Below are 27,996 nucleotides of genomic sequence, written 5' to 3' on the forward strand. Positions count from 1 at the left end.
CAACAATCTCGGTTGACTTGTTCCACAATAAATTCGATAAAATTCAATTATGTTTCTCCCAAATCTCTCTCACAGCACGTAATTAATATGTCACGTGTCAAGCGCGAGAACAAACTTTTCTTCGCTCTCGCGCGATTTCTACCGATTAAAGCAACCTGTTGAATAATACGCGATAGATTCTCGCGAGAAATTCATAGAATTAATTAACATATAAAATATGTAAACTTACGTGCGGTAAGGGTACATAATTTTCAACGTATCAAGTGTGCGTGTCAAGTTTCCCGAGAATGTGCTCTCGAATGGCGAGACGGTGAGTGCGGAACGACGACGAGGGAAACACAATGTCCCGGAGCGGGATAAAGAACAGCCGCGCGGGGGAGGAGAGGGTACCGATTGTCGAGAGGGTATCGCGAGACAGAGGAACAAGGAGAGGAAAAGGAAACCATGGAATTCTGGGTGCACCTGGGCGCGCACGAAAGAAAGAATTCATGGGAGAGCGAGAGAGCGACAGAGACTGAATGAGGGACAAAGGGAGGGGGGGGGAGTCGGATTCTTGACAGGGAATCTGTCGGGTACGCGGGCGCCGAAGAGGCGAGGCGGATGAGAGACCGAGAGGTGTGTGGACCCGCAGCCGCCGCGCCGCAGCGAAGGACAAGGAAGGCGCGGTGAAGGTAGAGGAGGAAGAACCTCCGCCGATCTCCTCGCGGGAGCGACGGGCCATGGCCGGGCCGGGGGCCGGGGCCCGTTGCGAGAGCGGAGGCTACGGTTAGAAAGCGTTCGTGCCGAGACCGCGGCGTTTCGAGTCTTGCGTGCCGCCTCTTCGCTCGCGGCCGCTCCGACCGTCCAGAATTCGCGCGGTACGTCCGGAGCACCGGTGTTACGCGCGAGTGCCGCGAGTCTGACCGACCGGTACCAGTTGACCGGTGGTGGTACCAGTTGACTTGGCGGTGGTACCAGTTGCCGTAGCAGCCGCAGCCGCGGCCGCGGTCGCAGTCCTGCGCTGCACTCCGTCACCATTAATCCGTCGCTCGTGTTCGTGCGCGTGTTCGCAGGTGATCCATCGCAGCCGCTGACGACCGAGATAGATTCCTCAAAGAGACGTGCGCTTGAGTAAACGCACCTCCGAGAAGAATAGGTACGTTAGCGCGCGCGCGCAGAGAACCGAGCGCGGCTCGGATACTCGAGAGGCGGTCAGCGAGAACGACTTCGGAAGACTTAACCGACATTCTTCGGCTTTTATCTCGCATCAGGACGCGGACCGTTATTGAGACTTTGAGTCGGGGACTCTCCCGTTCTACGCATCTCTCGCGCGATCCAACGCGCGCGCGCGCCCGGTCGCGATTGCTCGAACAGGTGTGCGTGTAACGCGCGCGATCGACTGCAGTTTAGAAAGTGCAATGAACCGTTTCCCTCTTTTTCGTCGTTTCCGTGCGGCACTTTAGCGCGCGGGGACGCGCGAGCGCGAGTATGGGCGCGGGTACTCGTGCGTACACGCGAGTTTCGAGCGCACATGACGCATCGTAAGAAGGCGGTCCCCCGTGTGACCGTGTCGCAGCCTCAATGCCGACGCAAATCGCACGTCCATTCATGGGAAGAGCAACATTATGCGAATATCCCGTCGCGTTCCTCGCGCGAATCTACGCATCCGATTTTTAAAAATGGACGGTCTCGCGTATTCCCATTTAATCTTTTCTTTTTAATTACACAAGTAAATGGTCCCGCGTTCAGTTTCGCCAAATACATGTAATAAACGTCTGCTAAAACCGCGAATATATTTTTTTCACGATTTAATTAACAGAGAAAAGCTCCCTATTGTGAGATAGAGTCCTAATATGAGGTGGCGGGGTTTCCGCTAAATTAATAGGCGTCGTCTGTTGGTTTCACCATGAATTTATTGCCTTCGCCCTTGGGAAGATTTACTTCAAGTGAAATTAAAAATTTTTTAAGTAATCTTTCAAATCTAAGAGTTTACTTGAAGAAGTTAAAAGTTTACTTAAGAAATTTTAGAGTATTTTGGACATTTAAAGTATAATAATTTTTAGATAGCCAAGCCTGTCGAAGTCGCCGCTAGAGGGCCACGCGGCATACCACTTTCTCGTAAGGAGAAAACCGCACGCGATTATAAATTATATCACGTACTTTTCACAATTCTTAAAGTTTCTTTTAGATTCTTGAAGTAAGTTTTAAGTTTACCTTAAATGAAAGTTGAAAGTGTCCAAATTTACTTTTCACGTTTCTTATTTTTCTAAAGTAAGGTGTTTAAGGTTTTCTAAGATATATACTTTTCCAAGAGCGGAGCGGGCGAATTTCTCTTTAGTGGACAATTCATTGTTAGATCGTGTAATCGTCGCAAAAAAGATTTGTGATTGAATGTGGACGTTGCAAACCGTTCTCTCATATTAGAAACTATCTCACAACAGGGGACTTTCCTCTATTAACAAACTGTTGTGGAAATATCGAGTGAAATTGTGACGGCGGCCAAATGTATTGCACTTTTACGGAATAAATCTTTTTCACGATTAACCAATCGTTGCGGAAATATTGTATGAGGTCGCACGGCGACTGAATTTGCACTTTTACGATCTTCATTGCACCCCCGGGTCTTCTCGAAACTGCACAAAGGGATTAACATGTGCCCTCGATATCTGCCGGCTAAATTTAAGTACCTAAACGACGATCCACCTCGCGAAACGGTCGTGTGATTATAAAATTACGGGGCGGATTATCTTGCGAAACGAGCGGATTAGAATGGAATAGATCAACGGGATATCTCGCTGTCTTCCAGAGCGGCGAGAGGAGGTCACGCATCGGGTTGACGACGACGGCACGATCTCAGCGCCTTCTTTTCATTTCCCTCGAGGGGCCACGCCGACCTCTCTTTCACGTCCGAGGATTCAGGCGAGATCCGATCGCACGGGCGAACGCAGGAAACACGCCGGTTGCGGCAGGTCGCGAGGAACGGACCCGAAGATGGTCCACGTTATCTGGCCTTATCGATGAGAGGGACCACTCTGGCCGCCGGTACGAGCGACTTGACTAGAAAAGGAGACGCCCGATAAAAAAATGGGTCAAGCGTGGTGCAAGGAGAGAACCTCGAAGGCCCAGGACTCCAAGTCTCCGTTGGATCGGGTTTTTGTGCGCTGCGCGCATCGGGTATGTACGGAAACGTGTTTCGCTTCTTGCTCGAGCTGCTCGTTAATCGACGATTAATCGTGTGTTTATGATCGATGACGCGTGAGTGATTCGCTAACAAGCTTTCATTCGCGCGCGCGCGCGAATGTAATTTATGCAAACGTTCGCGATGGAGCTTCATGAATATTTTGCTCCAGTTGGACAATCGCTCGCTTCATTGTTTTATTTTACGAATTGAATTTTATAATAAATACGCTCCCCCCCCTTTTATCTTGCCGATAATATTTATAACGCGTGTTTACATATTTCATGCGTACAAATACGCGTCGAAAATAACTGTCCAAACTTTCGCATCTAATATGATAACCCCCTTCCCCCCTTATTTAAAATACTTATTGCAAAAAATATTACCCCAGCCAGGATTCGAACCTGGGATCTCCCTCAATCCGTGCGGGCGTCTTAACCAGCTCGACCACTGGGGCTGTGTTTTTTAAATTTAAAAGTATTTTAAATAAGGAGGGAAGGGGGTTATCATATTAGATGCTAATGTATAGCATTATTAAAATAATTTATAAACGTGAATTCACTGACGATAACACTTCCACTTACGGGGATTAACTTGTGTTAAAAGACTAGTATGTAACTGGCGCACAGGATAAGTTGGAAAGAATACGGTATATGAATTCACTTAATAATTTAATTTAACTGGCTACTTACACCTATGCCCGGTCCTAAACGGCCTCTTTAATTTCTAATTAATTTTACCTATATTTAACTATTTATTTAGGATTTTACATTTTATATATTTTTAACAAGTTTATCTATGTTTAACTATTTATTTAGGATTAAAAATAATGCGTTTCTTTTATCTTTATACGTAATCTCCTTTGTAACACTGTGAACCAATGACTCTTTATAAGTAATTATTTTAATCTAATGTAATCGATTAGTTGCTCGTAAATGTACTGGCCTTATTTACTCTATTTATATATTTGTCTTTTTGAAAAACATATTTTTTCTTATCAGGCCGCAAATGGTTAAAGTCAGAGTTAAGGTGGAGTTGAGATAATTAAATCCTTTTTCCTTAGCTTCGGGCGTGGAGTCGAGGGAAACGGTCCGACTTCCGCGGCAAATAATCTAACTTGTGTGACTACGCGATGACTATCGCATTCGCGGCGCGTCACGAGAAACATCTGTTTGCCATGTAATTTTGCACGATCGTTACGCCGTTCGGTTGTCCCCGGTGTAAGTGACGAGACGCGCGACGGTATGAAAATAAAAAGAGCACATACGCGGAGAAGAGACCGCTGGTTTCCACGTGCACTTGAAACGGATACGGAGAGGCGCGCGGCCTCGTTATTATATAACGTATATGTATGTACGCGCGCACACAGGCGCGCCGCGCACGGATTGCACGAATCTGCGAGCGCGTGCTAGGCGTGCGTGCCACGCTAATTTGGAATCCCGGCTATGCGGATGCGATCGCAATTACCAGCGACTACCTGCTTTTACTCGCGACAGCGTAGAAACGATAAATTATATTATAAAGGGACTAACACGCGCGTTTCCGCGGCGAAAAGTTCGGATTCGAACGGTATCTTTCGAGCAACTTGCGAGAGACGATGCGCAGTTGCGGGCTTCAATCGGGATTGATACATGAACCGTGAATTGTACACGGGGAGAAGTTTTTCTTAAAATTTATCCCGAAAATCATGTAATCGTGGGACGTGACATTTCGAAAAATTTTATGAGAATTGTTTCGATATTTTACCATATAGTTTGCTAGTAATTTATACCTAGTATACATTTTACTAGTAGAATGTATAGTAAAATTTCAAAAACTCTTGTACAGTTCTTCAAAATATTCGCAATTGCACGAGTTTTCAGTGTAAACTTTGAGAGAAACTTCTCTGCGCGTAGAATTTTACGTTCGGTGTCAATGTACACTACTTGATGAGATGTAATCAATTTTATTTCAACGTACTAAACTCGCTGGTGGACGAACGGAAGGTGTATCTGTCGTCCAATCGCTTCGCTATTTATCAAGCAGCTTTTCCTAAACACTTGGAATATTCGACGCGACCGTTAATATCAATATTGAAAACGTCAATATTTTATTACAGGTCCAAGTTTCAGTTACGAATATAATACAGATAAGTCGTGATAAATCATAATACAAAACACCTATACCAATCCACTGTACAATTGTAATAGAAATTCCTACATAATTTACTCTCTTCATATTGCGTTATCGCTTTCATCAATTTTGCCGTTTCAATACGCGGGCTCATATTTATTTCAGAATTCTGAACATCCGACAATGTTTTCGCTTCCACTCAAGGGCGGTACGTTTCGGCGCGTTAAAAAGCGATCGCTTTAGAGCGGCGCAGCTGGTGATCGGTGGATCTCATTCGCGAGAGAGACGTGTGTTGCTCACGCGTGGTGTTACGGCCAATTAGATACGGCGCGATAAGTTCGGTGTTAAACGAGAAAACGCGGCGCGCGTCAAGGATACCTTGTGCAAGAAATGGTACAAGGGGAAAAATCGGGTCGCGAGGTCGTCGCTTGGAGCGCCTCTAATGCTTTTTGCTTTATTCACATCGGAAAAACGATTCGCTAGAAAATTACCGCGGCCTTCGTGGCAAAAAATGGGGAAAAATGCCCGGCATGTAAATGCAAGCGTGCTATCCCGCCGCGAATATTTTTCCACCCGCCACTCGAACGTTTCCGCGGAGCAGCCTCCTATTTTTGCACCAAAAAATTATGCAAATCACGCGTATACTAATGTAACAGCCGTTGTATCACGTTCGACAATTGTACGCCTCCACCACACCTTGACGTATTTTTCTTCCTGATACGCCCACGCTCTGAATCGCCGATTGACAAACAGTCACCTCGCTCGCACCGCGTCGGAGCCGAATCGCGAATCATCGAGGTATTTTTAGACCCGATTAAATTATGAGTCGCGAATGCGCCTATTATTTATCCTGTGTGTACCAACTCGTGTGTACACCTCGTCGCGTGTCGCTCCGCGTTATTCCGCACTCGCGTCGTGTATTCCCGACGTGAAATCGTAGAATTGATATGATATCTGTATTTGCACAATTGCGTTGTTCCTGCGGCGCATACACGCGTGTACGTCTTAGCCAGGACTGACGAACTGGGTCTCGAGACCGTGTATCAGCTGGGAAACGCCTTGCGCTTTGCACGGATTATCTAAACACGACGCGGCAATTTAGACTGATGACTATTCGCCGCAATACAACTTTATCGCGAATACACTTTTAGCTCGCTGTATTATCTTTGCCGAGGGTAAATTGAGATTATCGCGGAAATATGATTGTCGACCTGTTCTCCAGGGCCGGTCAGACCAACTCTAGTTTCCGGTGTCTTTGCCACCTTATCGCGCTCGATATTTTTACCTTGCGGGCACGACTTGGAGAAAGAAATGCTGTGCTAATTCATGTACAGTCTTATTCGTTAATGCCTAGACTTCAGTTTTACCAGGATTCACATTTTCATAATCTTTATTGCCATCTATGCATCGATGAGTTTCAGCCTGTGGTTCACACAGCTTCTATAAAAGTCTGTGGTGGTGCATACATACAATCTGAAACTCAGCTATTTGTATAGAAGAGAAAAATGATGATAAAAATACACGGAGAGAATTTTTTCTTCAAATTGATCCTGAAAATCATGTAATCGTGGGACAACGTGGCACTTCGAAGAATCTTATGAGAGTTTTGTGAAATTTTACCATACACACGCACACATTTGACTAATAATTATACTTAGTATAAATTTTACTAGTAGAATGTATAGTAAAATTTCAAAAAACTCACAAAGTTGTTCAAAATGTCACATTGTCCCACGATCACATGATTTTCATGGTAAATTACTAGTAAAATTTACTAAAAATATATGGCAAATCTCGTAAGCAATCCAGTGGAAAAAAAAATGGTATCGCGTGCCGTTGGCAGAATTTCAAAAACTCTTCTAAAATTCTTCCAAGCGCCAGTACGTTGTCCCACGATTACACGATTTTCAGGGTAAATTTTTAAGAGAAAATTCTCTGCGCGTGGGAAAAGCTTTAACAAGTTTAGAAAATTTATAAATTGAAGGCTCGCAAGATTCGCCCTCGGTCTAACAGGAACAATCTAACAGCTTTGGTTTTCGATACCAGTTACTTGTCTAGCCGACGTTTAGAAAACTGGACTTACGTCAGATGTGATATAAATACATCGGCTCGAAGAAGCCTCGACGAACTGACCTGGTTTGAATTGTTAATGATATGTTACTAATATCGCTCTTATGTATGAGCTCGTCGAAATGGAAAACGCAACGTCCTTAGCGATGCATGCTTGTACAGAGTTGTATACGTGTGCGTGCACCATGCATGCGAGAGAGCTCGCGGAACCGTGTGAATACGATTACGTTCGCGTGATATACACTGTAGTACGCAAGTATGCGATTGAAGCAGCGGTACCTAGTGCCGATCTAGCAGCAGAATGGAGATTACGTAAAATGTGGCACCGTATTTATATGGCGACGCTATACTGACGCTTCTTCGTATACGTCAGCGAAACAAACGGTATTTGCATATCACTAGATTTTTCTTATGGCTTCTTATGAATTCGTATGAATAATGGATCGGAACAATGGATCGGAACTCAAAATATACATATCTCTTCTAGAAATAGACGCGTTACTCGATATACAACGTTGCTGTCGCTCGAACACACCGGTAACATTTATGAATTTTTATACACATAGGTTTCAACGAGATTATTATTAGATTCCGCAGAGTATGCTGGCTAATTAAAGGTTGGCAGCTGAAAGCTATAAATCTTTGTATATAAATTTACGACGAAGAAGTGTGTAAATGTTTGCAACATTAATTCTCATAAAACGCCAAGTTGATCAGTCAATGCAAATAAAGCTGCCACTGTTAATTTGGCGTCTTTAGATCGAAACATTTCGATTGTTGTTTGAATGATTGATAGCAAATAATTGTATTGTACATTACGCAGCAGAGCAAGTTACGCAATAACAAACTTTTATCTCTTGCTATATTATCTTCGACGCAAGTCTTATAAATAACTGTTTGCTTTCAGATTACATATAAAATATACTACATAAACTGTACTATATCCTTACAGAAACGTAGTATTGGGAACCAAGAGAGCACTGAAATAATCACTCAAAACTCGGTAATTGAATCATTAAACAGAAATTACTGATATACAATGATTCTCTATTTATTTCGGTGCATTTTTGGTTCCTAGTAATTAAATTTCTGTAAGGGTACATTGCGAAATTACAATCAAACCGAGGGAATGTGATACTGGATGCAATTCAATTTTGAAAATTGTGAATTTGTTGAATAATTTCTCGTTAGATAACCCTGCGATCGAAAAAAAAAAGAAACAATCACGTTTCTACGACGTAATCGCAGCTTCACGTTGGCCGTTCGACCTACGCTACTGTATTATTAATAGATAGTGAAAGTTACATTAGATATTTGTGCAGGAACCCAGAAAATTGCCTACTGTCACGAAGATATAATAAAACTTTGGTAACAACCGGTGCCGTAATGCGCGCAGATTTCACGCTAGGTCCCAACTTCTTGTCGCATTGACATTTGCCGAAACAACTGTCGTGCAAAATACATTTGCAAGCGATAGAGCGATCTCCCCTCACGCGCTAAACACGCAAACTAAAATCGTTAGATTCACTTTGTTTCGTGGAAAATTCGCACCTTTGTTTCGCGTGCACGCGCGTTATTCGATTTCTGACGTTAAAAGTTACGCAAGAGTTTTCGTTTCGAATTCTAATGAGAAATCGTTTCCAAATCGGAAATTTAATATTATATCTCTTTTTCTATAAAATAATATTAACCCTCAAAGTGCTTCTGCGAGCGATTGGCCCATAACCCCAAGTAATAGTTACATAATATCAATATTATAATTTCCTACTTAACATGGAAATATAATATAACATGGGTGTTGTATTACATTTATCTTGTCGAGTAGGAAATTATAATATTGATGTTATGTAACTGTTACTTGGTGTTTACTGGAATGTTAACAAATACAACTTTAACATTTGTTCTTTATTTTATTTTATCGGCGACCGGATCTGAAATTTCGCGTACTGACAAATAAAATGTACAACTATATACTTAAATTAAAATTTCGTTCACTTTTGGTCGGTTTATGCAGGAGCCACCTCGAGATTAAAATATTCCTTTCTCTATAATAAATATAATTGGCGCTATATATCGATCCTATTTTATGATACATTCAAGTGTAATAGCATTGGATCCGGAAAGTTTTTCTGTGGGTGCAGGTGGCGGTCACGGGGGGGACCGGGCGAGTGCGTTTCGCGAACAACGCTTCGCTTAAACAATGCTTCCGGACAGCGGCGACCCGAGTGCGGGGCGTAACTTAATCGGCGAAATAACTTTTGCCCACCGACTCGCCGGGCGACGTGTCGCGCGCGAGAAGTTTCCCGACAAATTTGCAATGTAAACCGCGCCCGGAGGAACGGCCGCGCGACACGTGTACGATTTCCAAAGGGCTGTTCAGCATACGTGGGATATACCTACATACGGTGGAAGGTAACACTGCCGTCTCAACGTGCCTGGGCGGGATCGATGCAAGGACGCTCTTCTCATCCCGTTTAATCTCGTTAACGCCCTATTATTTGCGGCACTTAGGACGTATCTATATTACGCCGAAGCTATATCGCGCCTTTCACCCCTGCCTCCCTCGCCTCACTCGTTTACTCGCGATTAACCTGTCATGGACCGAGTTTTAATTCGTTGCTCGAGTTTATCGTAGTGGAACTGCAAAAGGCTTTTGCCTCCTTGCGGCTCCGGGGTAACTAATGGACCGCGTACGATTAAGTTCAAATTATGCGTACAAATTGTACGATTGAGCTGGACGTGAAATTGAGGGTGAAAGTGAGGAGAAAGCTTTTCGCGACGTTTCTTTTTAATAAGCTCGTGGTTCGAAGAAGTTCAGTTTTCTTTATCGGGAAAACGGAAGCTTACTTGTTACGACAGCTGTAAATAAAAAGGGGAAAGCATGCGCGTCCTTTCCGCCCTTCGTTGTCGCGAACGAACGGGAATTGGCGAAAAATGACGTTCTGCGGCAGTTCGTCCGACACGTTCGAATTGCCAAAATCATCGCGGCGTGAAGCGAACGACCTCCCCCGCTATGCGTCGATTCCATTCGATTTTTTCCCTCTTCAGCGCGAACAAATTGGCCTGGCGTTCGAAATGTCATTTTCCTATCCACGCCCAGTGTCGGAATAACGTAACCCACTTTTTCAGCAACTCCGAGAGTTACCGGGGGGGCTAAATATCGTTCTGTGGGATTCTATTTGAAAAAAAAAACAGATTTCTTCTTACGATTAGGATTCCACTTTTGTCTTTCCTCTTTGCGGCGTTGAGCGTCTACGTACCGCGTTGATACGCGCAGGAAATAATTGTTCCACGTGTCGTGAACGCCCGACACGTCACTCGGGCAAATCATCTGCGATATCTCGCAGCCGAAGGCCGGGCGTAAAGACGACAAAACGATATTGAGCTCGCCGCCGGTGCTTACTTACACCTCTCGTGCGCTACCGTGTTTTCGTGTCCCGCGAGGATACAAAAGGGTATTATGCAACGCGATTCGCATACGATGGCCGCCGATTGTGTAATCCTTCGACAAGAGTGTCAGGGACCAAGTCATGTTTCCGTTAAGCTATTGCTCGTGCCGTCTTCCCGGGACATTCCACTAAATTGAAAGATAACGCGCCCGTTTCGAAACTATTATCGTTACTTGCAAATCACTTGGCGAGCTCGCCAACGTGCTCCAAATGGAGTGTAATTCTGTATGTTTCTAAGATGATCGTAACTCGTGTAACAAACGAATGTTTCTAATTCTACTGATGCTTATCACACTTTTAATTTCATTAATAGTTTCTAATTCTATTGAGGAATGAGCGTTTAGCGAGCTAGCGCTAATTGAATACAGAGAACGTTAATTGGGTACTAATTGCACTCAATTTCAGTTCTAATCTTCAAGTTGCAACGCACACGTATAATACCATCGAGAGATTCTTTTAAAATTACGCTCGTTTGAAATTTCTTGGAGAAGCGCCTCTTGCTTCTAAGCAAGTTTCGCGCAATATTTTAATGAAATTGCCATTTTTCAAAGTCGAGTCTCTTCGGAGTAATATCATGCAACGAAGAATTCCATTTGCTTCAAAAGAATTATGAGAGTCATCCTCCAATATTTTAGAACGCCGAGATTTCAAGATTGTAAGAGTAAGCTGAAAGGGAAAAAAAATCGATGCAGCTACTTTATCTGCAAGATTTACGATGGCGATCTTTAATCAGCCAGTCGCAAAAATCGAATTTTTGCGGTCGCAAACTTATCGGAAAGGCTTTCCGGGGCACAATTCACGAGTCGCGTCTATGGTTTTCGGTCGAGTAAACGAGCCGATGAACCAGGTAATGCGAATTAGCTTAATCAGCTCCCCATGCGATCGAATCGACGATCCTTCATCCACCTCGCGTCTCGACGCCCGCCTGGAGAATTACCCTCGCATTCTCCCAATCTAAGGGCGCGTCGAAGTAATTATGCTGTTAATGACTTATTAATCCTCGATGGCGCTACCATGCTTCAAGCCACTCAGGTATTATGGAATCGATAGAATCATCTTGCTTAATTGCATGCAATTATTTCGTGCTTCATTGATATTATAAATCATTACATCAAAGAGTTATGCATCCAAAATCTGAATAAGCGACGTTGCTAATTTTCCCCATCCTCCCTTAGGAAAATTTACTTTAATTGAAATTAAAGTTTTTTTAAGTGACTTTTCAAGTCTAAGAGTTTACTTAAGAAATTTTAAAGCAATTTTGGACACTTAGAGTAATCTTTAGATAACCAACCCCGTCGAAGTTCCCGCTAGAGGGCCGCGCGGCATAGCACTTTCTCGTAAGAAGAAAACGGCACGCGGTATTATAGATTATATCACGTACTTTTTACAATTCTTAAAGTTTTCTTTTCAATTCTTAAAGTAAGTTTCAAGTTTACCGCAAATAAAAGTTTTAAGTGTTCAAATTTACTTTTCATATTTCTTATTTTTCTTAAGTAAAATTTTAAGGTATTCTAAGGTACATTTTCCCAAGGGGTATTTTATAGGATCAGCTTATTGTCAAAATGTTGCCTGATTAATAATGAAAATAACGGCGATAGGTGTTTTCCTTTCTTCAGTACAATCTTCATGAAAATGTAATGTAACGAATTCTCGTTAGATTTATTCGTGAATTTATCAAATCGCATCATTGTTTTAAGATTATTTTATGTACGTCTTTCTATTTTCCTCACGGTGTTCTACGTTACTTAATTGGCGTATATATTCATTTGACGATGAAAACGGTACTTTTCTCTTTATCTAAACTTTCATAAGCACGACAAGTGTAATATTCGGGCTTACTTTTGTTGCAGATTTATCCAAGTTTAAAGGAGGAAGGCTCGGTCTTAGGAGGCGCCACGCAGAGAGTTACGAGGTACGCGCCTGTTTCTTTCTTCCTATCTTCTTTTTTTTTTCTTCAAACTTTACTCACGCATTTCGCGATTACGAATTGCGGGGAGCGGCAAGCGCACGAACTTTATCGGGCACGGTGTAACAGGATTTCAGTGTCGCTTTTAAGAGGATCCCTCAGCCGTCTTTTTTTACCGACATAATCGGTTAGCTAATCTCAATCTCCTATAAAGTAATATTTTTATTTTCTCTTAATTTTTTATATAAAGCCGACTGTCCCTGGTTTTGTCTTCATGTGTGCTTTAATCGTGTGGAAGAATTTTGCAATTTTATAAAGCCAATTTCAAATTTAACACAATTTGAAGATATCAAATACCAATTTTTTTTATTAGACTTCTGAACCGAGTGTTTTAAGTACATATGAAAATGTTTTGCTATGCGGTCTGCAACTTATCCTGGTATTATTTTGTGCATACAAGCCAATAAAAAGAATAACAAGGGCAAAAACTATATTTGACTGTGTCGGTAAAAAAGATGGCTGAGGGCTTGGGAAAATATACCTTTGAAAACCTTAAAATTTTACTTAAGAAAAATAAGAAATATGAAAAGAAAATTTGGACACTTTAAACTTTTATTTAAGGTAAACTTAAAACTTACTTTAAGAATTAAAAAAAACTTTAAGAATTGTGAAAAGTACGTGATATATTTTATAATACCGCGGTCGGTTTTCTTGCGAGAAAGTGTTACGCCGCGCGGTCCTCTAGCGGGAACTTCGACAGGCTTGGCTATCTAAAAATTACTCCAAGTGTCCAAACAATTACTCTAAAATTTCATAAGTAAACTTTTAACTTCTTTAAGTGAACTTTGAGATTTGAAAGATTACTTTTAAAAACTTTAATTTCATTTCAAGTAAGTTTTTCCAAGGGAAGAGTCACCTCGCCCTGTAATTACGCTGACGGTTATTGCCAAGAACGCGCATCATCGTTGCTGTTAATTGCGCGAGAACGTAGGTCGGAGATAATCGCTCGGAGGCGGCCGGGGAATATAATTCGCGCGGCCATATCAATTCCGGAGAGAATACGCGTTTTGATAGAAAGTGACGCGGCGAGGTTTGCCCCTTCCTCGCAGTCCACGAAAAATTCTGTTGTACCGTTAATGCGATTAATGCCGCCGCGCTACATGCCGTCATCGCGCGCGCAGGAAGTACGTTACAAAAGAATTTATGAAAAGGGGGCCCGCTAATTTGACTTGGACAATAGACTTGATGGCTTATTGGCTTAATGGACAAGTAATCGCGTTACTCGTCCACTTTCCGCCAATCTTGGGACGAAAGCTACATCATGGATACAATTGGACATCATCGGACGCGAGTTACGAAGCGTATATAGCGGGAAATTACGTCTCCGACGATACGAGCGGCTATGTAACACTAGAGAAATGTTGCGTAGGCAATGCGAGATATCTCACAATTAACGGTGCTATCTTTTTCTTTTACGTGCAACAGAGGCGCGCGGTTATGAGCCTCCGTCGATCGCGCGATAAATCGCGATGTATCGCACGTGTGGGGGGGAAGAACGCAATTTCCTGATGCGACGGCAATAGCCCCGAAGTGAAATCTAAACGACCTGGCGCGTAAAGCATCACCGTTGAACGTGAACCTAACTTTACAATGAATTGAGAGAGAGGTGGCGGGCTCGACCTTAAATGGTCACACTGTCGTGGCAGGCGAATGGCGTCGCACCCGATAACGCAATTTTACTTTTGCCTCGCTTCTAGTAATTGAAATCTAAATATGGCGCCCGCGAGCGCTACAATCAGTCAATCTTAGGAAAACTCGAAGCAGACGTTCTAACACTCGACAATTTTTTAAGAAGAAGATCGAGTCCTGTTTGTACCTTGAATTTTTGCGCACTAGTCTGCAATTTGAAACAGGGAGAAAATAAATTACGGTTTAATAAGCGACTTTAATTAATTTGTTCCGACGTCAAAAAGGAATTTCCTTTCTCAAATAGAGAAACAAGTTTGTTTCCAGTTGATCCTTTGTCGCGTCCTTCTTTCATAAAACGTTCTACAGTGGATTTGATACGGCTAAAATAGTCTATAATAAAATACGAGTACTTTAAGTATTAGCAGAATGCAAATACTTAGAGTAACGAAAAAGACACGGTGTGGAATAATTTTTCTCATTTCCTTACGAATCTGACGTATCTGCGGAAACTTATTGATAATGCACGGGATAGTCGGTTCCGCTGAATTTCGTATTATCGTAACGTGTCGATTGCAAGAGGAGGGGAATCGAATTTCGACAGTGGAGAATATTTTTGGAGCCCGGACACGTTACGTGTAAAATGTGTGGCGCGTTGCGGGCAGGACGGCGGTCCCCTCGTTACCGTGGAAAAGGATCTACGCCGTGTGACAGCTTTATCCTATATTCAGACAGCTTTTAGGCCGTGTGACAGTGAATCTACACGGCGATGATCGAGCGTGGGTCGGCCGCTTTAGCTTGCTCTCATCCTACGCCTCGTTTCACCGATTCCTTTTTAGGGTCAGTAGAACACCTCTGGACCCGCTCACAGGTGCGAGAGTCTAAAAACTCGCCGTTGTATCTGCGAGAGCAGGCAGAGCGTCCAACATCATTCAGTATTTACTTGATGCCGTTGTAATCAGGAAAATAAGTTGTAGAAATTCCAAAGAAGAATAAGCCAAATTAAAGCATTCAATTACAAAAATATGACAGAGGAGCGAGCTGCAATTTTAAATCCGTTTACGCGAGCAGATACGTTTTCTTATGTTAACTTGCCTGCGATTTTTAACGAGTTTTATTTATAGAGGAAAGTCGCCTATTCTGAGATAGGATTCTAATACGAGATAGTAGGTTTTCAACTTCCAAATTCAATGACAAATCTTTCTGCGCAACGATTACACGGTCCAACAATCAATTTTCCACTAAACAGATTTCACTCCAAGGGCAATAAATTCATGATGGAAACCAACAGATGATGCCTATTAATTTAGCAGAAACTCTACTGTTTCACATTAGGAGCCTCATTATAGGAGACTTTCCTCTATGCACATACTTTTGCACAATCTCAACTTATACGTTTCTTTCTTGAAAAAAACAAAAGACTTCAACTTATAGTGATTTCAGCAGCGATCGTAATGCACAGTAATACTTTGGAAATTCACCGAATAACCAATATCTCAATACGTTTATCACACAATCAGTAATCTACTTAGAAATCTGAATGAGCACGTGCGGCAAGTGACCTGCTTGTTATGCACATTAAAAAAAAACTATACTACTATACTAGACTATAACTGCTCAATTATGCATGTCCAAAAGAGTCTACTTTCTCTTCGAGGTTTTTTCTCTTAATCGTGTACTGGGAGAACGATTAAATTGATCGATAACTTCGCCGCGATAGTAGCGATCAGATGATTGGCTCGCTACCTCACACATGGCGAGTTTAATATTTCTAATTTATTGTCGTCAAACATATCAGGTGGTTACACAAGCATTCCTCTCGTATCATGTCACGATCTACGGTTCATGAATATTATATGTATATGTAGTACACGAGTATATTCGTACAAGTACACATCGAGGAAAGGCGAGCTATCAAAGACACCTTGCAGCTTTTAGATACTGGTTTTCATACAACGCTCGTCGTAATTCATGTAATATTTCTTTTAATGTTACACGGAAAAAAGTGATGTATCAACATATATCAGTGTTCAATCTGATCTCTCATCCAACACACATCTTTTAATACTTTTACCCGTGTTTAACAATTAACGATGCAACTTTGATTGGCTTTGCACTCTTCAACCAAAGAGTGCAATCTTTTTTTTTTACTAATATTTTACTAACATAGCGATATTGGCCAAACGAACGATATGAGATGGTTAACTATTGTGTGAACAGATTACTTGAAAAGGGTCCAAATTTGGGACCGACACGTCGTTTTTTAGATAAAAACAGTCAGTGTAAGTCGTTAAAAAATTACACATTGTTTTCAAAACTACTAACAATATTAAATCTATTTGTGAGTTAATTGTGTGTAATTGAAGTTAATTGGTTGAAACAACATCAGTATTAACGAATGAAAAACATCAGATTGTTGTCCTAATCTGTATATTTAGTTCAATGTTTAGAATTAAAATCAATAGCAAATACAAAAAATTGAGTGAATTATTTATATTTGTGGCAGCCCGTGACATCAACGTTTAATTCAAGTAACTATATTTTTTTTCAATTAATAAAATTCATAAGGCTCCAATGTGAAATCGCAGATACGAAGGAATAAAGGAGTAAGAGCCAAGGCAAGATGTTGGTGTCTAAATATTTGTTATTGATTTTTCATTTTTTTTCTATTTAACAGCACTTTTTTCAGTGTAGATAATTTTGTACACTAACATAGCTTAAATTACATTTGTTCCACACTTTACTTTTTGTAGAATTGATAAATTGTAACTTCTATCAATGTAAATAGAAACCTTTTAATTAATTAACGCGTTAATTGAAGTTTTAACGGCGTTTCAGCTTGGAATATTTCTGTTAAATAATATTTTTTTGTTGCATCTCGAGAAATTAGAGGTAATGAGGTAGTTGTATAATACAATAATTTTTGGATAGAAATTATTTTCCAAACCTACATTGCACAGCGCGACAATGTTAATTGTCAATTTCTCTCCGCGCGAGTTACCGATGGCGAAAGTTCATTTCGCCGATAAAATGTATTAATAACACGACCCGTGTAACGAGTGAAACGAGCATGCGTTGTAAAATTACTACGTAATTTTACAGCAGTTTCGTAACTGGCTAGATATTCTTCACAGTGTACCAGGCTGCCTGATGTTGAACCAGTGTTTATCATCAGGCCGTAATTAACGACGTAGCTAGTACTGTTTACTTTCACATTAAAGCCGGCACAAGTGAAATTAAGCAATAAAAAAAACGGCGCGTTTAACGTAATTACATTTACCCGTTGATTACTACGAAATTATTAGCGAAAAATCCCAGAAGGGTCTCCGCGAAGGAATAAATCGCATCGAATCGAATCTCTTGACGCGATGCGAACGTTAAAAATCGCCGATTAAAACGTGTATTGGTAACAGCGCTGTAATACACACATTTTATGAAGCTACTCTGATAAAACACGCGCGCAACGAATATGCTTATAATAATCCGCTCGTTGGCACGAATTGCTCCAACAGTGTGAATTTTAATTCACTTGAGCCCGCAAGAACAACGAGGATGATCATTTCGCATAAATTATTCGCGCACGCGGAGGCATAAATTACGATACACCGGCTCGTACACACACACACGCACACATACACGCGTGCGCGGGTTAACATAGTAAATAAACTGTACGTGTCACACGCTGTTACGACCCCGCTGGTACAGAACGAGCAATCGCGCCTACATACAATATATTGATATCCATTAAGTGTAGAATAGAATATCGATCAATCGGTTATTCATAGCGTTTTCTAAATATTAAAATAGAACCCAAATTTATTTCTTATGTCCGTCAGTTTTATCTTGTTCCAAACGATCATATTAGGAGAAAACGTATTATTTGTCCTCGTAAACATGACTTATTATTATTTCTTGCACAGTTTCCCCTTTAAAGTATAATACGTAAAGAGAAAAGTTTTTTTAATTACAAGCATACTAAATATTATTTTTACGTAATTTAGTGTCTTTTTGCTTGAATAATTAATTCCCAGTTTGTTTCTCTTGAAGAGAGAAAAAAATTGTTTTCTCATAACGCATTTAGCGATTGTACACTGACAGAATTGAATATTTTGTCATGTTGCTCCCTAAATTGATGACAGTTCAATGTAAGTAAATCATTGATAAGAGACGCTCTGGCGAGACGGAATTCTTCCTTCTTTGTGGATATTTTGAAATCGTTCGCGTGCACCGGGGGTATTTTGTAAGGAGCTGAAAGGCACTCTCGTGCGCGAGCAGGAGACTGTACGAGAGAAATTCCGGTAATGTTTCGCGTCCCGAAAGAGTTATAGCTCAAGGGACACGGAGAAACACGGAATGCATTTGCGATAAACCGTATAAGCTACGTAGCGATTCCGAATTATTTCGGTGCACCGGGCTGCAATTTTTGATGGACACAAATTGTTTCGAAAGTGGCGCAGAATTAACAGTCGACTGCTTGCGCGCCCGTGACATTAACGGAGGAATGCGAATTTATCTCGTATCGCTTTTCTTACTCCGCGCAATACTTTTGCCTCGCAAGAAGCCACAGCCTAAATTTCGAATAAGTCTCTAAACGATTCGGAATGATTCAGTTTCTACGTTACTTCTATGACAAACTGTACAGCGGTAGGAAAAGTACAGTTTCAAGCCCTATATGGAGAAGCGGTTATCTTATCTAGCGTATAATTATTGAGGTTATCCTTAAAACCGCATGGTTTTCTAAAACCATTCTTTTCTAATCTGTTGAAGCTTATTTAAAATGTTTCAAGGAGAGAATTTTCTTTTAAAATTTACTCTGAAAATCATATAATCGCGGGTATTTTTAAGAACTTTATGAGAGCTTTTTAACTTTTCTTTGAATTTTGACCTCACTAGACTTTTTATTTAATTTCAAAGAAATGATTTTATCTCAGCCAAATTTTTATTTGATTAAGACTGAAATTTCTAAGAAAATTTATATCTATTTCTTCACATCTAGCAAATGTTTCAGTAGAAATAAAAATTTATTAGACTCAAAGAAACACGTATCTCATTTGTTTAACCTAAATAAATTTTTTTCTGGGTGTACATGATTTTCAGGATAAATTTTAAGAGAAAATTCTTTCCGCGTACTTTTTCTTGAAAAAGTCTACTTTGGTTCTTAACAGAGATGACTACTGTGTACGCAATTATGTTAGTTGTCGAATATCTTATGGCATAATTAAGCTCCGATATGTGTGTATTTCTTCTTAATTATTCACGCCTATACACCGAGAAAATCTTTTCTTAAAATTTATCCTGAAAAGTCGTGTAATCATGGCATTTTGAAGAAATTTATGAGAGATTTTGAAAATTACACCATACATTCTACTAGCAAAGTACATACAAAATATACATACATTTTACTTGTAAAAAATGTATAGTAAAGTTTCAAAAAACTTACATGTACAATACGATTACACAATTTTCAGGGGAAGTTTTATAAGAAATTTCTCTCCGTGTGTGTGTATCGCTAGGAGTTAGGATCGCGCATCGCGACAAGCTTCCACGCGGTCTTAAGTGCAGTGTACTCGCGCGATGATCGATTACATGTATCAACTTGGTCTGCGGCTGTCATTTACATTCCAGGCTATGGGGAAGCAGCGGCTCAACTTAATCTTTTCTCTGCTCAGCTCCGAAATAGGATACGCCGGTTCACCACCGAGGGAGGCGCTCACGAGGGGACGAAGCATAGACTCCGTGGACAGGCCCTTTCATCCTAGCGACTGGGTGGACGTCAATCTCGAGGTGCCCAGCCCGCCTAGAGCGAGCTCGACCCTCACAAACGTGATCCTCGACAACAGTCTGCGTTTCGCCAGCGCACCTACGTTCGGCTGTAAGCTCCACAATTTCTCGTCGGACCGTACGGCGATCGGCGGATCGTCGCGCGAAAGTAGCGCGATCCGGACCGAAACGAAATTAACGGCGCGGCGGTATCTGAAACGCGTTAAGAGAGATGAAAGGTGTCTAATTAAAAATTTTTAATGAACGCGGCTCGCGGAAAAATAGCGCAGTTAAGAGAATTAACAGGCGCGAGAAGATTGAATACGTAGAAATTATGCGTCGCGGTAAAATTGCTGGTCGCCCGCGCGAACGTTGCTGCCTGCTCCCGGCCTCTCGCACGGGACGCAATTTCAAGTACCTGGTTATGAAGCCGTAACAGGAGCAGGACTGGCTCTCGCAAATTTCACCGTCAGCGCGCGCCGGCCCTCTCTTCCGTTTCTTGTTCCGAGCGTGAGCCGTAAGCCCGCATAATTTATCGCTACACCACGCGCTAACGCTGCGACGATGGCGCGGGGCAACGGCCACCGATATTGTTGGGCATTATTAAAGTCATTAAAGTCAATTCAATCTGCACGCGCGTCGTCGCAATCGGAGCGGAGTAGACACGCGCGGTGAGCGTCTACGTGGATAAACGTATCCTCGCCGCAGGTTCCAATCTGAAGGACGTCATCCCTGTGCCACCTCCGAGGCGAAAAAAAAGGAACCGGAGCAGACCCTTGCCGCCGAAACCGGACGAGATTCCCGAGAACGTGGGCAATAATTTGAGACACGGCGATACGAGCGAGGAACCGTTATATTTGTCGGTCAGATCGCCGAAGACGAGTAGCAACGAGCAGAACGGCGACGTCGAGGCGCGGGGCGCGGGAAAGATCGGCACAGAGGATCCGAAGTATGACGGTCGGAGGTCGAGGGAGATTTACGAACACAAGGCGAGTTAGTCTCATCGTAATTGACCGCTCTTTAGGCCGCTCGGTGTCACGTCGTCATTTTGCTACGGCGCAATTTTAATATTTTGCAAACGGCGTTTCGAGAGCCCATTTATCTTAACGTATTAAAAATAAATTGCAAATTGTGTAAATTAAGCTCTGCAAATGACACAGAATAATCAAATGTTATTCAGATTATTCAATTTGACCTACCCCACACAGCACAGAAAGATTGCAGGAGGATTGCAGAAATGTTACATTGCAAGATTGCAATATTGCAGCAACGTTGCGCAACATTGCAGCAACGTTGAAATGTCCGCCCTCAGAGAGATTGCAGTGCAACATTATAGCAATGTTCAGTGCAATATTTTTGGAATAATTTCTTGTTGTTGTACATTGTACTATTGCGAAGCAACCTAAGGAGATTATGTCGCTTCGCAATAGATGGAGATTGCGAGCAACACCGCACTGATCAAGTACTTAATAATTCGCGCATTATTGGTATCAACGAAAATAACATTATAAAATTCTCGTAATTAGAAAAATTTTTTAAATAAAAAATATAGTATTTGTATTATTTTTGAAACATTGCTGCAATATTGCTATCGAAAGTTTGCAATTTTATATCCCTGCAATGTCTCTGCAAGATTGCAACGTTTCTGCAATGTAACTGCAACCATCTGTGCGCTGTATGGGAGACTTGATTATTGAATTTGATTCATCTACTTACTTTATTTACCAATTTAAAAAGAAACTTACACACGCTACAACGCGAAATGTTGCCTAATGTTTAATTTACTTAAAATCACATCTCGATAGATTAATTTGTTTCTGCGCGGGGCCGTCCAATTTACGTGGAGAAAATAAAAAAGCGAGAAAGACACACATATGCGGCGTACTAACGGGAATTGCGTTAATCTCGAATTTCTCGTTCTATTTAATAACGAGATTCTCTTCGATAACGAAAGTAATGACTTCCCTCGGTAGGTTAACGGCACCGGAAGGATAATATCCAGCGAGGTGGTTTCCGGCAGGAGGACGCCCGCCGACAAGAAAACTTGGAGGACCTCGGAATCGAGCCACCATCACCGGAAAGTTCTCGAGAATGAAGAATACGAGAGATGCGCTCGGAATCAGTCGATCAAGGACTCTTCGGCTCCTAATCGCCAGGACAGACGGAAGTCGAAGGAGCTCGAGAGGCGGATCAGGGACGCCTCGAGGGACGACGACAGACCGGAAGCAAATACAAGGACCAAGAATTACAGCACCGTTAGCTTGCCGAATTACGATGAGCTGGACGTGTCTAGGCATCCTGCGAAAGGCACGACGAGCGACGAGGGAAGCGCGGGAGAGAAAATGAAGCCGAAGAGACCCGTCAGAAGCAGTACTGTCTCGCTTCCGGCCGAATCTTTCCTGTCACCCTTTTCCGAGGTTCGGTACAAATCATTCTCCATTTTCTTTCGTTGGTTAAACGTGAAAATTTTGAAACGTCGTGGTGTCTGTCACGAAATAGAAAATGTACGTAGCGATTGGACATAATTACATTTTTTGAAATTATCGTATAATCTTCATCACGCGCGTATTAAACAGTCGTGCGAATTTTCCTCGAGGCTACAATGTGTACAAAGTTTCACGTAACATTTTGTTATTTCATCAAACGGATATCTTGATAAAGTTATGTTATCTTCCTCGTATTTCTTTGCATCAACTTCTTCATTCGATTTGTTTCGCCGCGTTGGCGAACAAAGAGAGTTACACAATTAGGACGATGATTACACTCGCGTTACTTCGCGATTGTAGAAAACCAGCGTGTGTCTGGAAGACTACATCCCGCGACGTGGCAGCATCGAGCACCTGTCGCTGTATCAGGTGCTGGGCAAGTTGGGCTCCAGCGAGAACGAGGTCACCGACGGCGGATTCATGAAGTACGATCCGAGTAAATTGGAGGATTGGGACCTCAGTGACATCAGTAATTGCGACTCGAACCAACGTCCCTCTATCGAGGTACATTTACAAAGCGAGCCGCGTTGAAATCGATATTAAGCTGACGCCCGTTAGCGCTGATATTCCGATCAAGAAACTAATCGCATTAAGAGACATATCTCCGCGCTTTCAAAAACAAGGTTTAGAATAGAAATACATAATACAATTTATCAGGCTCCAGATTTCTAACAACTAAGGAAATAAAGAAAAGGAAATGAAGAAAAACAATCGGATAAGCGCCGCTCGCAACAGAAAACGCAACTGCGTTTGCTTGTAATACCGTTCGTGATATTTAAATAATTTTCCCAATGTATATTTTACATCTATTTATATAATTATACACTTTAGTTGATCAATTTCGAATTCGTATTATGTATTCTGGCACCCGTTCAAGTATCAAGCTGACCTTTTGCGTCAGACGAACAATGTGGCGGGTTCTTATTTCGTTTTAATCATACATTCTACACATTGCGTCGACTCTTTCTATGTAAATTATTGCGCATATTATTCATTTCATCTTAAAATTTTTATGACCGATACGATCTTTTAACCGTGTATATGTTACTGAAGAGGGTCTTATTCTAAGACCGAAAGTTATTATTAATCTTTGCTGAAATATATTTTTTACCAGACATCCGGTAACAGGCTCCCAGTGCCTTTTCTTTATTTCCTTAGTTAAGATTTAGAATGTCAGTGAATTCATCTTCACTACGGAACGTTGCGTCGCTCTAAGTAGGAGATAATTAATTTTTCTGTTTTTATTGTGCATCCCCGCAGATTAGTATCATTTCACCCCACGGATTAATATCATTTCTACGCTACACGATACAACCGATTCAAGTACTTTCGTACAAAGTGATAAAAGCATATTAATTCGTATCGAAACGTGGATTATAGAATACGCCGCGGATTGAAATCCATAACGACGAACCTGCGGAAAGTGGACCTTCCGATGGTGTAGACGTTGTCGACCACCCACGAAATGTCGAACCCGGCGAAGCTGAGGCGATTGAGATGAAAATCTCGTGCGCTCAAGATATGATTTCATCGTTGCAGAAACCCGAATCTTTCGGCATGGCGGCATCGCCAGTAAATGATTCCGGCAGAGAATCCAAATATCCCGACGACTGGCCAGATCAAAACAGGTATCAAAGTCAATCAACTTAGACAAAGTTAACAGCAAAATTAAAGCAAAAGGATCAATTATTCAAGTCGGTATAGAAAATAGAAAGCTACAAATAGATGTAACTTTGCAAAAATAATCATAAAGTCAGTTATCAGAAAAGTATTTAAAAATCTAGATATTCCATTTTGAATAATGGCAAAAAGATTTTTATGAAAATATTGTTATGATGTTTTGGAGATAATGATTGGTTTTACATGATTTCTCAGAACAAATTAATTTAAAACAACCTGGCAAGACAGGCAGATTTATTAGAAATAAAGAATTTTTATCATTTCCTTAGATTATTTAATTACACTTGATTGCTGTATGTAGGAAAGTGCAGAAGAAAAATATGCAGCATCATTTATGCATATCTCCCGCACAAACTTACGTCTCGCAATGAGAGGCTCGATATGATGTGATCGTCTCAATTTATTTCAGGCCGTTAAGGTATTTCGATCCTCCCAAGATGTCGGAAATCTGTCAAGTACCGTCGATTTGCGAGCTGGTGACCTCTCCAGTTCGTAGGGAACCGTTTTTTCTAAACGAGGATCTTCATCACTCAGCTTTTGGTAAATAATTAAATATAACGATATAAAAATCGAACATACATTTAAGAAAATGCTACAATTCTGTAACGATTTCTCGTAAATAGGAAGAAAAATTTTACTCGTCGTCGTTTCTTCCCCGGAGTGAGATCCGTTTTGAATCATTTTCTACGGAATTTCGGAACGAGGAGGTTACGATGAAATGTCGAGAAGTTAAGAGAATTTTATATTCAAAGACATTCGGCTAAAAGTTAGAATAAAATTTAATCATTATATCACAAAATTACTATAAAACACGTTTAGAGATCTCGATTAAATGTTAAATTCCATTTTATGGTTCATTGACTTGAAATGAACGCTGAAAAGATGATTTGTATTATTAATTTAGCAGTTGGAAAATTTTCGCGGTATAAATTTAATTCTAACTTTTAGCCAAGTATCTTTGAAACTCCCTTAACTTTTTGACATTTTATTGCAATCTCCTCGTCCCGAAATCCCATGGAAAATGATTCACTGCGAATCTCAGTCCGGGGGAGAAATGACGACGAGTGAAAGTTTTTCTCCCTATTTACAAGAAATCGTCAGCCATGTAAACCGAATATATGTCCGACCGCAACTTCCGCGTCCCTCCCGCCCCGTGCACTTATTCGCTCTTGGATTCTATTCCGGTCGATCGGGTAATCGTCTGGAGTGTAGAAGGTACCCAACTATTCGCGTACGTGACTAGTTAAACCGCGGACGTTCCATTTGGCAGATACGATCGAAGGGTCCTGCAGGAACGGCGCCGTCATCCGGGAATCCGATCGATCCGACCAATCGAGGCTGATCTTCGGCCGTAGCTTGTCAAACGAGAGCGAGCCGTACGACGATCCGTACGAGTCCAAGGAGTTGCGTGCACATTCCGACGTAACGAACAAGTTAATCAGAACGATATCGGAGGAGTCGCTGCCGCAGGAGATGCTGGAGGGGGTCGACGAGATCGTCGACTTCTTCGACGAGAAGCTGGCCAAGGACGCGACCAACAAATTGAAGAAGGATTGCCAGGATCAGCGGGTAAAGACGCCACCGCCGAGTCCGGAGCCAAAGATCAAAGCCCAGATCCTGGATAACGATCATTCGACCTTGCTCAAGGTTCTAAATGACGAGGCAGCCGACGGAAGTAATCTCAGCTCGATGACGCCAAGCCTCACCGAGCTGGAGGCGGCACTTTCGGACATGCTAGAGAAGGAGGATCAGCCCGACGAAATTATGAAGCGAGAGAACGCGGGCGAGGAATGCAAACCGGCTTCCGCGGAGAAGCTTCTCGAGCCGGAAATCGTGCCCGTGGAGAAACGCAGCGCGATCGACAGAAGCGTGTCGGAACAATGTCGTTCAATTAACGATGACATTCTAGTCGATAGTACGCCTGAGAACAAGACAGATCGGTTGTCTTTAGAACAGCTCCTCGGAGACTCGACGTCGACGCCGAAGAAAAGAAAGGTGTCTTTCTGCACCTGGGAAGAGAAAGTCATGATGGACGTCGATTTGAAAGATGACGAGGCATCGCCACGCAATGAGATGCCGATCAATTTAGAGGAGGCGACGACTCCCAATTTCAAGGATTCTGTTCCAATTAAGTCGGAATTAGAATCAAGCTCGGAAACTTTTCTCGAAAGCGTCGTAGGTGATATAAAAGATAGCGCGAGCTCTGCGGGAGAAGCGTCCGAGAAAGCTGCTAGCTTGTTTCAAAATTTGGAAGACGTAGCGGAGGATTTGGGACAAATCCCCACGCCGCCACGCAGGAGGAACAAAAGTTTAGGTGCCGCAAAAGAGTCGGTCAGGACTGTAGACAATTGTCACGAAGATCCTGGTCCCAATGACAGACTCATTTAATAATTTCCGATTACGTCATCTTGTAATCTTTTCACTCTTGTATGATCGTGCGCGATAATATGGTCCTACAATTTTTGTGCCACATTGTTGATATGTTTAATACATTAATTCATAATCGCTATAAGCTAATAATCATATAATTAATAATAAAAATAAAGAAAGAGTGTAACATATACTATACATTGCTATGTCCAAGTGTCTTTCACCTGTTTAACGAAAATATCGCTACACTATATATACACAAGCTATCACAAAATTATAGAGATATAAAAATTGAAGGATTCCGTTAGATTAGGCTAAACATGAAAAATAGTTTAAATGACTAAAATAATAAATTGCCATTCAGAGAATAAATAGCAAACCTTTATTTTATACTTAATATTTAAGAAATATAAACAGAAAACTTTAACACGATGCTTAATTATTCAATGTCTATTATTAAAAGAATAACAAAATATAAAAGAAAAAGTTCTCAGATAAAAAATTCCTTAGTCCGATGCTCTTGCCAAGAAAATTTTTAATTCATCTAACAATACACAAATAAAATTTGTAAGTATAATTTAGTGACGTATAAAGAACTCGACACTGTTACCACATAAAAGTTACGCGCACAACGCGGTAGATGAATTAGGTTTCGAAAACAAGCAACGCTTTATACGATGCGAAGTAATAATCAAGCATAGACAACGAGATTTATCTCACTGGTGATAAGCGACACTTTTATTTCTCTTCTGTGCCACGTAGGGAAACCTGGATTTGAAAAATATTTTCCATGTAGCGCAAAAGAAATCGAGTTGGACCGTTATATCACATGGAGAGACAAATATTTTCCCATACGAGCGTAACAGCGAGAACAAATAACCAGACCTCTGCGAATTTCTTGGCGAACGTACACGTCCTATATTGATGCTGCATATTTTTCTTTTACACTTTCCTACATGCAGTAATTAAGTGTGATTAAATAATCTAAAAAAAAATTATAAAAATGCTTGATTTCTAAAAACTCTGCCTGTCTTGCCAGGTTGTTTTAAACTAATTTGTTCTGAGAAATTATGTAAAACCAATTATTATCTCCAAAACACGACAACAATATTTTCATAAAGATCTTTTTGCCATTATCCAAAATGAAATATCTAGACTTTAAAATGCTTCTCCGAAAATTGACTCTATGATTATTTTTTGCAAAGTTATATCTATTTATAGCTTTCTTTTTTCTAGACTAATTTGAATAATTAATTCTTTTGCTTTAATTTTGCTGTTTACTTTGTCTAACAATAATTTATCAAAATTTCCGTGTGATTT

General features: G+C 41.3%; 1 protein-coding gene across 2 annotated transcripts; it reads left to right on the plus strand.

Annotated features, from left to right (window-relative positions):
* The first annotated feature begins 772 nt into the window (after positions 1-772).
* On the plus strand, positions 773-27,671 carry LOC105565033. 2 transcript variants are annotated; one of them, XM_012017858.1, is made up of 10 exons: positions 773-1,135; positions 2,786-3,153; positions 12,639-12,700; positions 20,050-20,252; positions 20,849-21,129; positions 22,114-22,557; positions 22,927-23,130; positions 24,166-24,254; positions 24,716-24,846; positions 25,577-27,671. In XM_012017858.1, the coding sequence occupies exons 2-10, from the start codon at positions 3,064-3,066 to the stop codon at positions 26,692-26,694; spliced, it is 2,622 nt and encodes an 873-aa protein (XP_011873248.1). In that variant the 5' UTR covers positions 773-1,135; positions 2,786-3,063; the 3' UTR covers positions 26,695-27,671. The 2 variants fall into 2 exon arrangements, with proteins under 2 accessions (XP_011873248.1, XP_011873247.1); XM_012017857.1 differs by having other exon boundaries at positions 774-1,135; positions 24,007-24,254.
* The last annotated feature ends 325 nt before the right edge of the window (positions 27,672-27,996 follow it).

The sequence above is a fragment of the Vollenhovia emeryi genome, unplaced genomic scaffold, assembly GCF_000949405.1.
Source record: "Vollenhovia emeryi isolate VEMERY1.0 unplaced genomic scaffold, V.emery_V1.0 DF939156.1, whole genome shotgun sequence".
NCBI lineage: Eukaryota > Metazoa > Arthropoda > Insecta > Hymenoptera > Formicidae > Vollenhovia > Vollenhovia emeryi.

Excerpts from the sequence above, each read along its gene's own strand:
- LOC105565033 (XM_012017857.1), top strand. The coding sequence starts at position 3,064 with ATGGGTCAAGCGTGGTGCAAGGAGAGAACCTCGAAGGCCCAGGACTCC. Across the intron at positions 24,255-24,715 it reads GACTGGCCAGATCAAAACAG|GCCGTTAAGGTATTTCGATC; the intron begins GTATCAAAGTCA and ends AATTTATTTCAG. Across the intron at positions 24,847-25,576 it reads TCTTCATCACTCAGCTTTTG|ATACGATCGAAGGGTCCTGC; the intron begins GTAAATAATTAA and ends TCCATTTGGCAG.